This window comes from Hipposideros armiger, unplaced genomic scaffold (genome assembly GCF_001890085.2).
Source record: "Hipposideros armiger isolate ML-2016 unplaced genomic scaffold, ASM189008v1 scaffold_134, whole genome shotgun sequence".
Classification (NCBI taxonomy): domain Eukaryota; kingdom Metazoa; phylum Chordata; class Mammalia; order Chiroptera; family Hipposideridae; genus Hipposideros; species Hipposideros armiger.
In genome coordinates this window covers 1644613-1658160 of record NW_017731484.1, presented here as the reverse complement: position 1 = coordinate 1658160, position 13548 = coordinate 1644613, and the positions used below count along the sequence as shown (strand labels likewise).

At 47.4% G+C, this 13548-nt stretch overlaps 1 protein-coding gene across 12 annotated transcripts in view; it reads left to right on the top strand.

Moving 5' to 3' along the window:
- The window catches only part of PLEKHA6 (pleckstrin homology domain containing A6), a 39574-nt gene extending 31932 nt beyond the window's left edge, over positions 1-7642 (top strand). For 11 of the 12 annotated variants that reach the window (XM_019649666.1, XM_019649668.1, XM_019649674.1 and 8 more), the window contains 2 exons: positions 2954-3077; positions 3738-7642. In XM_019649666.1, the coding sequence (XP_019505211.1) occupies positions 2954-3069 (116 nt within the window). In that variant the 3' untranslated portion in view covers positions 3070-3077; positions 3738-7642. The remainder of the gene's footprint in view (positions 1-2953; positions 3078-3737) is intronic. The other variant, XM_019649667.1, reaches the window with a different exon arrangement.
- Positions 7643-13548: the final 5906 nt, after the last annotated feature.

Sequence of the window (13548 nt, the reverse complement as noted above, 5' to 3'; positions counted from 1 at the left end):
GAGCCCTGTCCTGCCAGAGTCAAAAGGCAGCAAAACCAGTTTGGCTGCAAGGAGGCCTCTGTCAAACCTCCCTGTCGTTTAGCTGTAAAATGAACTTGGACCTTCCAAAGATCAAATTCCACACGCTCTGGGCAGAAGGCAACTTCCTGTTTCAAGGGTTAGAGCACGAACCACACTGTTTTTAGTACTTCCCTCTGCCCCTGCCCCAGCCCCTGGCTCTCGCTACTACAGTTCCCCAGCCAAAGGTTCCACGAAAACAAAACCCACCTGGCCTATCAGATTCCCCCTCCGTACACACAGGCTTACATTTCAGGGTCTGCACTGAAAGCAAGCAGTCACCTGGCTTTTGCCAAAACCCCAACTATTTAAAAAATGGCTGTGGCAGGGCTGGATCTCAGACTTAGCCCACTGTTCCCACTGCCCCTGGCCCATGGCCCAGATTCCCAGAGCTGCAGCTCTGCCAGGTACAGCAGGGACTGTTCCTGGGCACATGTAATGAAGGCATAGGTCCTTGCTGGGGACCTATGTGTATGGGGACACTGGGCACAGGGCGTGAGGACAATGCAGTGGATATGGGATGTAGAGTTAGTGCCCGAATATGGGTGTGTGGCGTGGAGGGTGTGGTCAGTGGCGAGAGTTGCAGCGTTTGTCAATACACCCGGTATGTGCAGATATGACAATTTTAGGTTTGTTTGTGTGGCATGAGGTCATGTGCAGTGTCTGTATCAGTAATGTTTGTATTTGTGTGTATTCAGATGTGTGGGGGAGGGAATGTTTGCGTACAAACGCAGGACTGTGTGTGTGTGTGTGTGTGTGTGTGTGTGTGTGTGTGTGTACACATACGTGTATGTGTGTTTTCTGGGTGCTGTGTGGAGACCCATTCTTTATGAGTACAGGTGGTGTTTGGTAAGCTGTTGGAGTGTAGATATATGTGTATATGGTGGTATAATACAAGCTTGGAGGTGGTGTTTATAATGCACATGCTCGCGTGCGATCGTCTTTCTTTGCAGCATGGGGATGATAAGAACAAATTGGTGTACATGTGCACAGTATATACTGCAATATTTGTAAACATCTGTCTGTGTGAGATTTGGGGAGAACACAGTCTCATGAATGTGAGTACATACGACCCATTATTTGTGTACGCAGATGTGGTAGTGCTTATGAACACATAATTATAATATCATATCTGTCCACTACATGCCTGCTGCATATGGGAATTTTAATTATTTCAGTGGGTGTATTCCTAATATATATTTAGTACTTCTCTGCCTTCTTGAAAAAGTTATAGTTAACATAATTACTCTTTCTTGCTCTTGCTCCTTTAATGTCATTATAAATACCCTTATTTTGCTGACCTCTGTTAAAAGGATGCCCTTAGGGGCTATAATCGGTACAGATCTGTTTGTAGCTATGTTACATGCTTCCAAATGGTTACACTTTTAAAGTTATTACGTCTACTTTTTACAAAAGATTTTCTCTCTTCGTTCATGCCTTCTTATCGATGCCTCCATTCCTTTCTCTCTTCAAATTTTTCTGTTTCTAATCACGCATGGGCTAGAAACCCAGCTTGTCAACACCTAGTAGAAGTGTGTGTCAATAAGAGTGATTGGACTCCAAGGAGCTCTTTTTTGAGTGAATTGTAAGAGCTTCACTGCGTGTATATTGTGACATCTATTTGGTTGCCTTGACATGGTCCTTGCTTAGCTTTTGGGTTTTTGACTGTTTTAGGAACTGAGGTTGCCAGATAACTAACCATCATGATATAGACATACACACGAATATGTGTTTCGAAAGCATTGGTGAATGTATTTGTATGTGAAGTTACAGGTGTGCTGGGCCATGTGGAAGTGCACAAACACACATGTGTATGAGATGTGTGCCATGAGTGTAAAGATACAGTGTTGCCAGATCCCATGCACAAAGTCTGCATTGTGTGTGGGCACTCACGACTTTCTGCTCGTGAGAGAGCGCCATGTCTTCCGTACATATGTGGGTGTGTGTTCATATGCGGCGGGCCCTGCTCCGGCCCTTTCTCTTGCACAGAGGACAGGGAAGGTGATGAGGTTCCCCGCAGGGTAAAAGCGAGGGAGCAGGAAGGTCAATGCCAGGATCCCTCTCTTGGAGGAAACACAGTGTGACCGTGGCTGAGGTCTGGTTCTTCTCTGAGCCCAAGTGAGGACATCCTCTCTGCCCCCGCCCCCCCGCCACAGCTGCACTGAGTGAGGGTGCCCCAGGGTCCAGAGACTGCATAAAGCTGGTCGCTAACAATATGATGCCCATCACATTGTTCTCTACATGGGATAATAGTGATAATAGAGCAAAATCTCATTAATTCAGACTCACCATTTAAAAGTTTGTAGTGATTTTTGGGGGGATGGATGGACGTTTGCCTTTACTGGACTGATGCTAGGGGTCTTGAGTGACAGCGTTTCTGAGCCCTGGAGCCTACTTTCACGGAACTCGCTTTCAGTTTGTCAGAAGCCTGGATTAACATGGTGATCACTTCATTTCAATCTAGACATAAATGGGGGCTAGTGATTTGGATTAGTGTGATTTCACTGCACTATTAATCACTATTATAGCGCTATCACCATAGACAAGGTGCCGCCTCCCATCCTGTCTGCACAGTTTTAGAGAGGTGTGTGAACCTACCTCCCCATTGTCTGGATGGGAGGGGAGCCTGAGGCCCGGAGAGGCCGGGCCTTGCTCACAGTCATACTGGTTCTCAGCAGAGCCTGGATTCGGCCAGGTCTCCTCTGGGGCCCCATGCTTTCCTCCACAGCACCCGGAACCAGGTAGGCTCTGCCTCAGCCTGAGCAAGGACCCGGGCTCAGCCCTCCTCTCTGCTTGTCACCCGCCCTGCTCCCTGCCCACCGGAGCAGGGCGTCGCCTGCTCCCTGCCCCCACCCCACCCACCCCGATTCACTTCCCTGTTCATTTCTGTTTCCAGTGCAATGTGCCACCCCAAGCCCTCCCACCTCCCCTGCTTCCCCGACTCCACCAGCCAACCCCCTATCGTCTGAATCCCCACGGGGCGTGGACAGCAGCCATACCATGCGGGTCTGAGCTCTGACGTAAGCACTTTTCTACTGTATTTCATCCACCCCAGGGAGTGGGACCCCTGCCCTCACCCACATTGAGCCATCTGCACCCTCTCATGCTGGCATTGCTTCTCCCCTCACCCCCAGCGCCCCGTGCCGCTCTTTCCCCACCATCCGATGCTTGAGCCCCCAGCGTCCCTGTACACTGCTGGACTAGGGCTGGCTGGGAGGGCCGCTTCTTGGACGCTGCAATGCCAATGGGCTTTGCTTCTCCAGAGGCAGTCAGGGAACAGAGCTGAGGGCTCCCTTGCCCGCTGTCAGGAAGGAATTTCCCTGACACCCCATCCCCGTACCTCCTGTCAGCCAACAAGCCTTCCATCTGTTGAGATACGCAGCAGTCCTGCTTCAGGAGCCCCCAGAAACTATTTCTCCCAGATCACACCTAGATCTTATCGTAAATGAAAATAACATCGGACTTGATAGCCAAAGGCTGGGCACCTTCCTTACCCCTAGCACACAGCTGCTCAGTATCAGGCAAGTGGAGAAGCACATGGACTTCTAGTCATTTGTTCCCCTCTCTCAGGGTTGAGGGAGTGGGGCGGGTTTCCACAAGGTTTTTACAAGAAGAGAAAGGTTGTGTCGAGTCTGCTCCTCTGTGCACAACTTTTCTCACTCAATTTCTCTTTTCTTTAGTGCAAGCCCTGGCCGAGGCCAACGCTGTGAAGCTCAACAGAGCCACCTTTTGAAGCCCTCCTCTGCCTGCCTGAGGTCCTGGACCCCAACCTGGCCCCAGCCCCTGTGCTCCCGTGGGAAAGTGGCAAGGAGCCAGGCTGGGGGCCAGGGGTTGCTGCTGAGAGGAGCACGGATACCTCAGTGTCCACACACCCACCCCATCAGGCCCTGAAGCCCTCCTTACACAGACAGTGGTCCTAGGCCAGAGCCTGACATGATGGGGTGCGGAGCACCCTGTGTGATGCCCAGGTCACGGGGAGCCTAGGCCTGACTCTGGGTGGGGTTGTGATGGCCCTACTGGAACATTTCCCGATGGAGAAGACACTGTGGTGGAGTAGACGCCCTGGGCTACCGTAGGTTAGGACTACCGGTGAAGAGAAGATGGACTCTGCCTCTTCCCGCCCTTCTTGACACCAAGGACAGCACCTGCCATCATCCCCTTCCCCCGTCACTCCCACCCTTCTGCCCCAGCTGTACCTAGGACTTGACACATCTCTGCTTATCGGTGCTCCTTTGGGGTCCAGTGGAGACTGACCACCCTGCTTGAGCCAACCAAAGACAAGATTGACACCAGATACGGAGAGGCTCCTTGGCTCCCAGAGGGCACAGTGCTGGCTGTGGATGGATAGCGGCAGGTCTCTGCAGTGTCTGAGGGGAGGTTGAGAAGGGGTAGGGGAGAGGAAGGGAGAGTTCCAAGGAAAGCAGGAGGGAGAGAAGCAGCAGGACTCTTTTTGTAAGTAAGAGAACAGAGGTGGAAAGGGGGACGGGATTGGTTTTCCAAGGTGGAGCCTTAGCTTGGTGCCAAGTACAGTGCCACACTGTCCGTTCTGCCCCTCCCTCTTCATCCCCAGGGTCAGTGGGCCTGCCGATGGAAGGGCCCCAGGAGGACCCGCCAGCGAGCACACAGTGGCCTTCAGCTGAGGTGCTTGGCAGGGGGATATGGGTTGGGAGTGAGGGGGCTGGGCAGGACAGTCTAGGAGATAGATGGTACTTGGTAGATCTGGGCCTGGTGTGTGCCTCCCCTAGTGGGCTTGGGGGCAGAGAGAAGGACCTGTCTTAGGCAGGGTGTGGTCAGTCTTGGGGCCTCTCCTAGCCACTTTCATGACATTTTGTTGTCTCCCTTCCCCCCTGGAATGTGCTGTGGGCCAGCTGAGAGTATATCCAGGCAGTGAGAATGCAGCCTTACCCTGGGAGGCCAGGTTCTAGGACCCTGCCCTGTTTCCCAAGCATCCCAGGTGAGGACCAGCGGAGGCCGTGTGAAGGATTCCCTTGTAGCTTGGCTCTCTCAATCCACTTACCCAGGGAAGCCAGTCAGGGAGAGACAGAAGCAAACTCATTCTTCCTTTGCTCCACCTACCTTGAAATGAATGTAGCCAGAGAGGGGGGGGGGGGAGACTGCAGCTGAAGAGCCTTGGCCCCTAAGCCTTCTCTTTGCCAGAGTTGTTGCCCCAGACTCCAGCAGCCCCAAGTACAACTATTTCATCTTCCACCAGTTCTTCTCCACTCCTTCATGGTTGGGGCAGTTACTGGTTCATAGGCAAGAAAAGATGACAGTTCATTCAACAAATAGTTATCGAGCACCTTTATGTACCAGGCACTGTTCTAGGTGCTTAGGATATTCTCCGGCTCCTAAGGGATGACAGACTGAGGGGATTCCACTTGTCTTCACTTCTAACATGAAGTGGGTCGAGCAGACCCACTTTTTAACATGACCCTTGGCTACATTTCCCATCTTTAGCATAGCTCGAGCACCCCAAACTTTCCTTTCTCCCCCACAGGCTGGCAGGTGGGGTTGGCTCCCAGGAACCCTCTTCATCTTTCCCCACACCTTTCTCCATCCACAAGACACAGATTTTTCGGGGCCTTCCATGCCTTCCCCTTCCTTTGTCCTTTTTTTTAAGTGATATTTTTAGAAATACATGTAAAATACCAAGGATTAATGTCTGCACCTCTCTCTCACCTCTTATTTCATAAAGCTGGCCCTTTATGTTGCTTTACATGCCTTAATATATGTTTTATGAAGATTATACATATTATAGATATATATATGTAATATATATATTTGTTTGGATGTCCAATCCTTCCCTAGAACTCCTGCCCAGGCCCGTTGTGTCTCCTTTACTTTCCACACCGTTCCTAGCATGTTACGGCTGTACCCCATGCCTTTTGATCCAAAGAAGGGGAGAGAAAGACTTATTTTAAGATAGATCTATTTTACGCTTTTGTTATAAAAGCAAATCTATTTTCAAAATGTGCAATGTCTGAATGGAATTGGCGAGCGATATGAGGAGACTGGGGTGGCTGCCTCTAGATCCAACCCTTCACCCCTTCCCTCTTCCCCAGTCTGCAGAGGGTTGGTCCCCAAAGCTCGCCAGGGAGCATTCTCTTAGAAGTCCTGGCCAAAGGATTTGATTACACTGTCAACTCTTGATGACCCTCTAGGGTGATCGGATAGGAATCCTCTGTGAACATTTGTGCACAAAGGTGCACCCATGCAGGCATCTCCCCCGCCCGCGCCAGGCATGTTCCTGAACCACCTCCTTTCATCACCCTGCTGAAAAGGGCAGACAGTTTAATGGCAGCCTGTGCCAAACAGCACCAAGATTGTCAGTGTGTTCCTTGATGGACCCAGGATACGGTGCAAATGCCAAAGGAAATGATTTGGGATCCCTGGTCCTTCAGCGCAGATGTGTTCAAGTTCCTTAGACCTCTCATGCTCCTTTTCATTTGGACCCTCTCTGGTCTGGGTCATATCTATGACATCTGCTTCCCCCTAGGGGCTGTTGTTAAGGGCCCTGTACCTCAGACTGGCATCCACACCGCAAAGTCAGCTTCTGGGCTGAGGACAGCCCCGTGGACAATGTAGCATCTCAGCTTTGCCCATGAAAGCCCTTGGACTTTCCTCCAGCTGGTTGCCACTGGGATGCCAAACTAAGCCAGCTCATCTTCCCAAACTGCTTATCAACTGTTAAAGTGGGTGAGGGGCTCTTGCTCTGCACAGAATTGGGCAGGATGGAAGTCTTTTGTCCAGATATGAATTCTGGGGTTTTTGGAATCGAGCACAGAGCTCCTGGCCAGCATTGGAAGCCTGACCTCCCAACTTGGCACTCAATGGCCCCTGTTCCCAGCCTAGAGCATCTTGCTATGAATGAATGGGGCCCAGGTGGAGGCCCAGGGCTGAGTAACCCACCTGGGGTCAGCCCTGGTTACTAATCTAAAGCCTTCCCAATTAGCATATTACCTCCCTGATCAATAACTAAGAGGCTGCAATCAAATATTGCTACTGTCACTTTAAAGATTTTCTGAGGTTGCAAGCTGTGCACATTTGCTCTCCTGCCTTGGTGAGAGGCATGTTCTTGGGGCAGGACTGACTATAGCAAGAGGAAACCAATTCCTTTCCCCTTTAAGATGACACCCCTCCCCCCGCCCCAACCTGGAAGCTCTTAAAACTAAGGAAAAATATGAAATATACATATATATACATATATCTATTTATGCACATACTGGGGCCAATCTGATTTGCTAGTATTAGACAATAAACCATACAAGGAAATGTATGATCTCAGTGTCTTTATTTAGTATAAAAGTGACCTTAGAAGAAGAGTTAAGGTTAGATAAACAGAGAGCATCTCTGTCAGGGGACCAAACAGCTGTAGCAGCCTCTTAGCATCTTTCTAGCCAGTGAGTCCCCTGCCTAGGGAAGGGGGCATCCTGACTGAGAGGCAAGAGTTGGGATCCCCCTCTCAGCAGCATTCTTTTTAGATATAGGTACTGAAGAACCCCCGTGAGCTCTGCATTTGTATCTTGCAAGTTTGTATAAACCCAATACAGGAAATAAAATGGTTTGTATAAGTGGTGTGTCTCTTGCACTGTGTCCATGTCTGACTGTGGCTGGCCTCAGGGTTCATGGCAATTTACAGGGATTTGGGGGCCAGGTCTTCTGTAAGAGCAGAGTTGGGTTTAAAGCATACGCACCATCACTCCCAGGCAGCTATCCCAGAGTTCCCAGTAGAGTGCCACTTCCCCCATGAATTGGGATGATGGTGTGCCGCTAACACCACAGTCATCTTTTTGGCCCAGGTGACCCACAAACAAGGCTTGTCCCAAAGTCTTGTAAAATGGAAGTATCAGATGCTTCAGGCCCTGGAACCTTCCCCTGGATTTGGTCTCTGAGAGTGAGGGTAGGATTGTAGGAGAAGATAATTCTCAGCCTTTCTTGATTATTACATGATGCCCTGTGTTTCTGCTTTAGGGTACAAGGTCTATGATTGGGGGTGAGGGTAGGGGTGGGCATCAGAAAGGCCATACAAACTCTTTTCATCCAGACTCAATGCCTTTGTTTTACTTTACTTGGCAGATATTCAGTGGTTATCTGTTATTGACACTCAGTGTGAGGAGCTGCTCAATTTGAAATCTTTCTGTAAAGAATAAGAGTTAAGAAGCCCTATAAATTCTGTAGAGTGGAGCTTAGAGAGAGAAAGTGAACACAAGATACTGGCAGTCCTCAACTGGACTCCTGCAGGATGTCTGAGGAGAGATGGAGGCATTAATGATTCAAGGAAGAGAAGAAAATGGAAAAAAAGGAGATGAGAAGGTGAACTTCCTCTAGGTCCTGATTTTTGCCTTGGTCTGATTCTAACGGCTTATTTTGAGTCTGGGACACCTGTTCTAATCCCTAAAGGGCTAGAGTGGGTACAAGTAAAGTGACTACTTTTGGATTTTGTAACATCAGAGCTATAAATCCTGATGTCCTTTGTGAATAGGAGAGAGTTGGGACAAGATGAAGGCTCAAGACAGAGGCCTTTTGGGCTGGGGAGGTGTATTGGAGAACTTGTCAATTGCTGGGGCTGGGGTTGGGTCTATCTGCAGCCATTTAGGCCAGAGCCTTGGCTTGGAGAGAAGGTGGGATGTGAGAGCACAGGGCACCACAGGGAGTCGCTGTACCCACGAACAAGGGGGCCGGCTCCTCTCCAACCATGATGTCACAGGTCCCCGCCTGCTCCACCTCCCGGCCCAGAGTGGCACTCCAATAGATCGATGGAGGCAGGCTGGGCTGTAAAATGGGGTGGCATTCAGGAAATGTAAGTAAAACAGCAACTAGCATAACACCCTTTTAGAAGCGGTGCTTGGTAACTGCGTGGTCATTTATTTATTCTTAAAGAGAGGCAGCAAGGCAGCCAGGCCTCAGACCCTGCTGCTGCCAGGGAACTGGGGCCTTGCTGCAACCCCTCATCTCTGAGCCTCCAGTGCAGAACTGACCCCTCACATTGCTGAGACTGATGGGAGAGGTGATGTCATGCTCAGCTCCTGGCTCAGCTGCATGAAAACGTGCACAAGTCACTAAAATCCTTGAGTCTCACTTTCCTCTTCTGTGAAATGAAGATATTCATACCATCCTATGGAGCTCTCAAGAAATTCAAATGAGAAAGTGGAATAAAAACACTTCGAAAACTTGAATTCACTTACAAACGTGAGGAAGTGATGGGGAACCTGTGTAGGCCCTTCAGCCGCCTTCAGGAGAATGAGGGAAGAGAGAGAATGTTCCCCAAACTCCCCTCTTCACTGAAAGATGTCACCAGGGCCTCTGCCGTTCAGTCCTCCGAGGTCGCCTTCCCCTGTCCACTTCTCTAGCCTCAGGGAGCAGTGCAGTGCCCCCAGACCCTCCCCACGGGGGCCAGGCTGTGGGCTGCCATCCGCTGACCATCAGTCCAAGCCTTCCAGGGCCTCCATCCTCCTCCCAGGGTTGCCCCTTGAAGAGGCTCCTGTCCAGAAAGGTGGGCTGTGGACTACCCCCCTGGGCCTGACTGTAGTACCCAGTGCTCCCATCTGAGAATATGGCCAGGAGGGCTCAGTTTCAGGAGAGTTCAGTTCTGCGTTCACAGGTGGGCTTCATGGCCCTGGAGAGAGGTATTCCCAGGTACTGTTTTATACACCTATGGGAGCAGTTTAGAGCCACAATTTAAGAGAGCAGAAGTCTTTCATATAACAGTGAATACTATACTAATTCACTGTCATTTAATACTATACTAATAATAGTAATTTAATAACAATAGTAATTATTGTAACTATGAGAAGAGTAATAACAATGGCTCATTATGTGTTTACTATGTGCCAGGGACCTGGTTCTCTGCCCTTCACATGTATTTATTCACTAATCTTCATTATATCTCTATGTGAAAGGTACTATTATTATCCAAGAAACTGAGGCACAGAAAAGATAAGTAAACTGTCTCAGGTCTCACCGAGCTAGGAAGAAGCCCAGGGTGCTCTGACTTTAGAGCCCAACCTCCTAATTTACCAGTGGTTTCAATAGGGGTGATACCGCCCCCTAGGGGAAATTCTGAAAATTTCAGGTAAACTGAAGTGTCAGTACTAAGGGGGCGAAAGTTACTGGCATTTAGTGAGTGCAGTGCTGGGGGCAGATTTCCATCATGAATAATTGTCGTCTGTCTTGCACAACTTTTAAATGTGCAAGTGGACTACATCCACTCCAGTATAAGTGGGCCCTACCGCAAATCATAATAGTACCAAAACGTTTTTAAAAGCTTCTACGTTTTTTAAATAAGTCTCATGAATAATAGCTCAGTAAGTCAGGAGATGGTTATTACGGAGAAGAAACTTAAATGGAATAAAAACATTGTCTCAAAATTATTGAATAATCTACTCTAATCTACACAACGTATTATAAATTTTCAGCCCTGTATATTTGGTTGAAAACAGTTCCGGGGTAGTAGGGTCTTACTGAATAAGCAAAAAGGTTGACTAAATAGTTAACACAAGAGATCTGAGAGAACCAAACAATATTAAAGCAAAGATGAAATGCAAGGGATCTCATTGGATCTCCTTAATAAATGTTTTTAGAAAATCATTTTATATTATTGCCATCCTTTATACTTTTAAAGTTTTTGCAACCCAAGAATGAACACCTATGTTGTAATGATTTACATGTGGAAATGTTTTGGGGAGTTGCCTGTTTTTTTTCTTTCTTCACTCTGACACTGTCCCAGGGGTTCAACATGTAACTGCTTTAAATCACTTATCTCACCATTTCTCTTTCCAATCCATCTCTATTCCCCATTGTCTATGGGAAATATATGATCTTCAAGGCCTTTTAAGATCCTCCGAACTGAATTTTACCTCAATACACGATAACGTTTCAAGACAGAGATCTATGTGTTTGTGATATGTCCCCATGACCCCACTCCAGGGCATAACTCAGGGAGCTACTTTAACAATGCACACATAAAACCCAGTTTCTTGGCTTCCACATCCTGCTTCCTCATTTTCTCTACTTGGTCATCTAATTTGCCTTCCTATATTATCTCTACTCCCATTAAGGTTGTTTCCATCTTTCTCTTTTTATATGCAAGTACATCTGGTCTGTTATTACTTACCTAATGTTAATTTTTATTCTAGAGCTTACTCCCTACTACTCTTTTTTTAAATTACATACTGGCTCTGGTCTTCTATTTTTCTTAAGTAATAAGTAGGTGCAAGCAATCTGCCTATTTCATTTATGTCTTCTGGTAAGTCTTGTCTGAGCATTTATATTGGGTCTTCAGAAAAGTCACGACATATTTTGTCTATGTTTTTCAAAGGCCATTTATTTATATAAAGAACAAAGATCAATCATTGATATATTGCCCGTTTTGTTCGATAACCTTTTGCCATCTTTCAGTGAGCTTCGTAATTCCTCGTTCATAGAAGGACCTGTCTTTATCGGCGAAAAACTGAACAAGCTGCTGATGTACAGCCTCATCTGAATTGAACGTTATACCACGCAAGGAGTTTTGAAGACAGCAAAACAAGTGGAAGTCTGATGGTGCAAGGTCAGGTGAGTATGGTGGGTGTGGCAACACATCCCATCCAAGCTCCAATAATTTTTCATGGGTGATCAAACTTGTGTGTGGTCTCGCGTTGTCGCGATGGAACACAACTCCTTTACAATTAACAAGCTCTGGACTTTTCTGGATGATGGATTCATTTAAACTGTCCAACTGCCAACAGTACACATTAGAATTGATCGTTTGGTTCCTTGGTAGGAGCTCAAAAAACACGACACCTTTAAAATCTCACCACACTGAGAGCATAACCTTCCTCTGATGAATGTCTGCTTTCAATGTCATTTGAGGCGAATCATCACGTCGGGACCAAGACCGTTTGCGCACCAAATTGTTGTAAACAATCCACTTCTCATCACCAGTTATCAGTCACTTCATAAAAAGGATCGTTTTCTTCACGTTTAATGAATATATTGCAGATGTTTATACGCGCCATCAAATGAACTTCTTTGAGTTCATGCGGAACCCAAATATGGAGCTTGCTTACGTATCCCAGCTTCTTCAGGTGGTCGTGAGTGCTTGAATAATGGATGTTCAATGTTTCTGCAATCTCGCGTATCGTGTAACATGGGTTTGACTCGATCAATGCCTTTATTTTGTCATCATCAACCTCGGTGGGCCTCCTTGACCAAGGAGCATCATTGAGATCAAAATCACCAGCATGGAATTTCGTGAACCACCGTTGGCACTGACAGTCTTGTAGAGCATTGTCACTGTAAACTTTATGCAACTTTTCACAAGCTTGAGGCGCGTTCTTCTCTTTATGGAAGTAAAACAATAAAATATGGCAAAAATGCACAGTTTGGTCTTCCATCTTCAAGTTGTTTTAAAATTTCCAAAACTCAACCAATCGCTGAATTTTTTTTAGAATGAAGCTAGAACTGTCCACTGTCAAATGACATAGCAATACCATAGATGCAAATGACTCTAGTACTTTCAAAAATGAACTAGTGCCATCTGTTGCAAACATGCGTCATGACTTTTCCGAAGGTCCAATATATTGCGAGACATCATGTTTTATTATACATTATTATTTTTCTTTATTGTAATTAGCTTTATTTACATTTTTAAAATGATGTATGTAGATTGGTCATATTATCTATGAACTTCATTTCAAAATAGAGGGACATTACAAAGGGAATGCTGACTCTAATGGGGTTGAGAACCACTGGTCTGCAATGGGATAAAGGATGTTAGGAACTATCTACCCCTCTTTTTTCAGGCCCACAGAGGGAGGACAGGATGCACCCATGTCTACACAGCTGGTGGGTGAACCAGGCTTCTTCAAAAGTCCAGCCCTGCCCGGAGTCCAGATTCATCTTTCATCTTCCATAGTTCAATCTCACAGTCCAAAGCTGGACACCAATGGGAGAAAGGAGGTTGAAGCCCTTCATGTCTAGCTCCCCAAGGGTGCTTTTCCCTGGATTGGATTTAACTCCATCTGGCTTTCCCATGAGACCAGCAGCAACAGGTTTTACTCAGTTGTTTGTCGCCCCCTAGGGTACAGTATGGATACTAGCACAAAACAAACTGCTTACAAGATAAATTTCATACTTTTCCAAAGAGAAACAGATTCCAACTCTTTCCATATCCTCCATCAAACCCATTAAGGAGCTTGGGTATCCCTCAGTCCCAGTTCTTTTCATGTACAGTCCAACTTTTGTGGAGGAGAAGGAGGCAATGAACTCAACCTTAGGGCATGGGGTGGGGGGAAAGGAAGGGTCAGGTGGGTGATGTCTCCAGGTGGCCATCGTGTGGAGGGGCAGTGCCTTCTGGGAAGAACCAGGAGAGGGAACCTTCGACTTTCAGCAGCCATTCATGTGTGTGTGTGTGTGTGTGTGTGTGTGTGTGTGTGTGTGTGTGTGTAAGTGGGGGCAGAGTTAATGATTTACCAGAGGCTCATTTCACAACTTACCAAGGGTCAGGTTCCC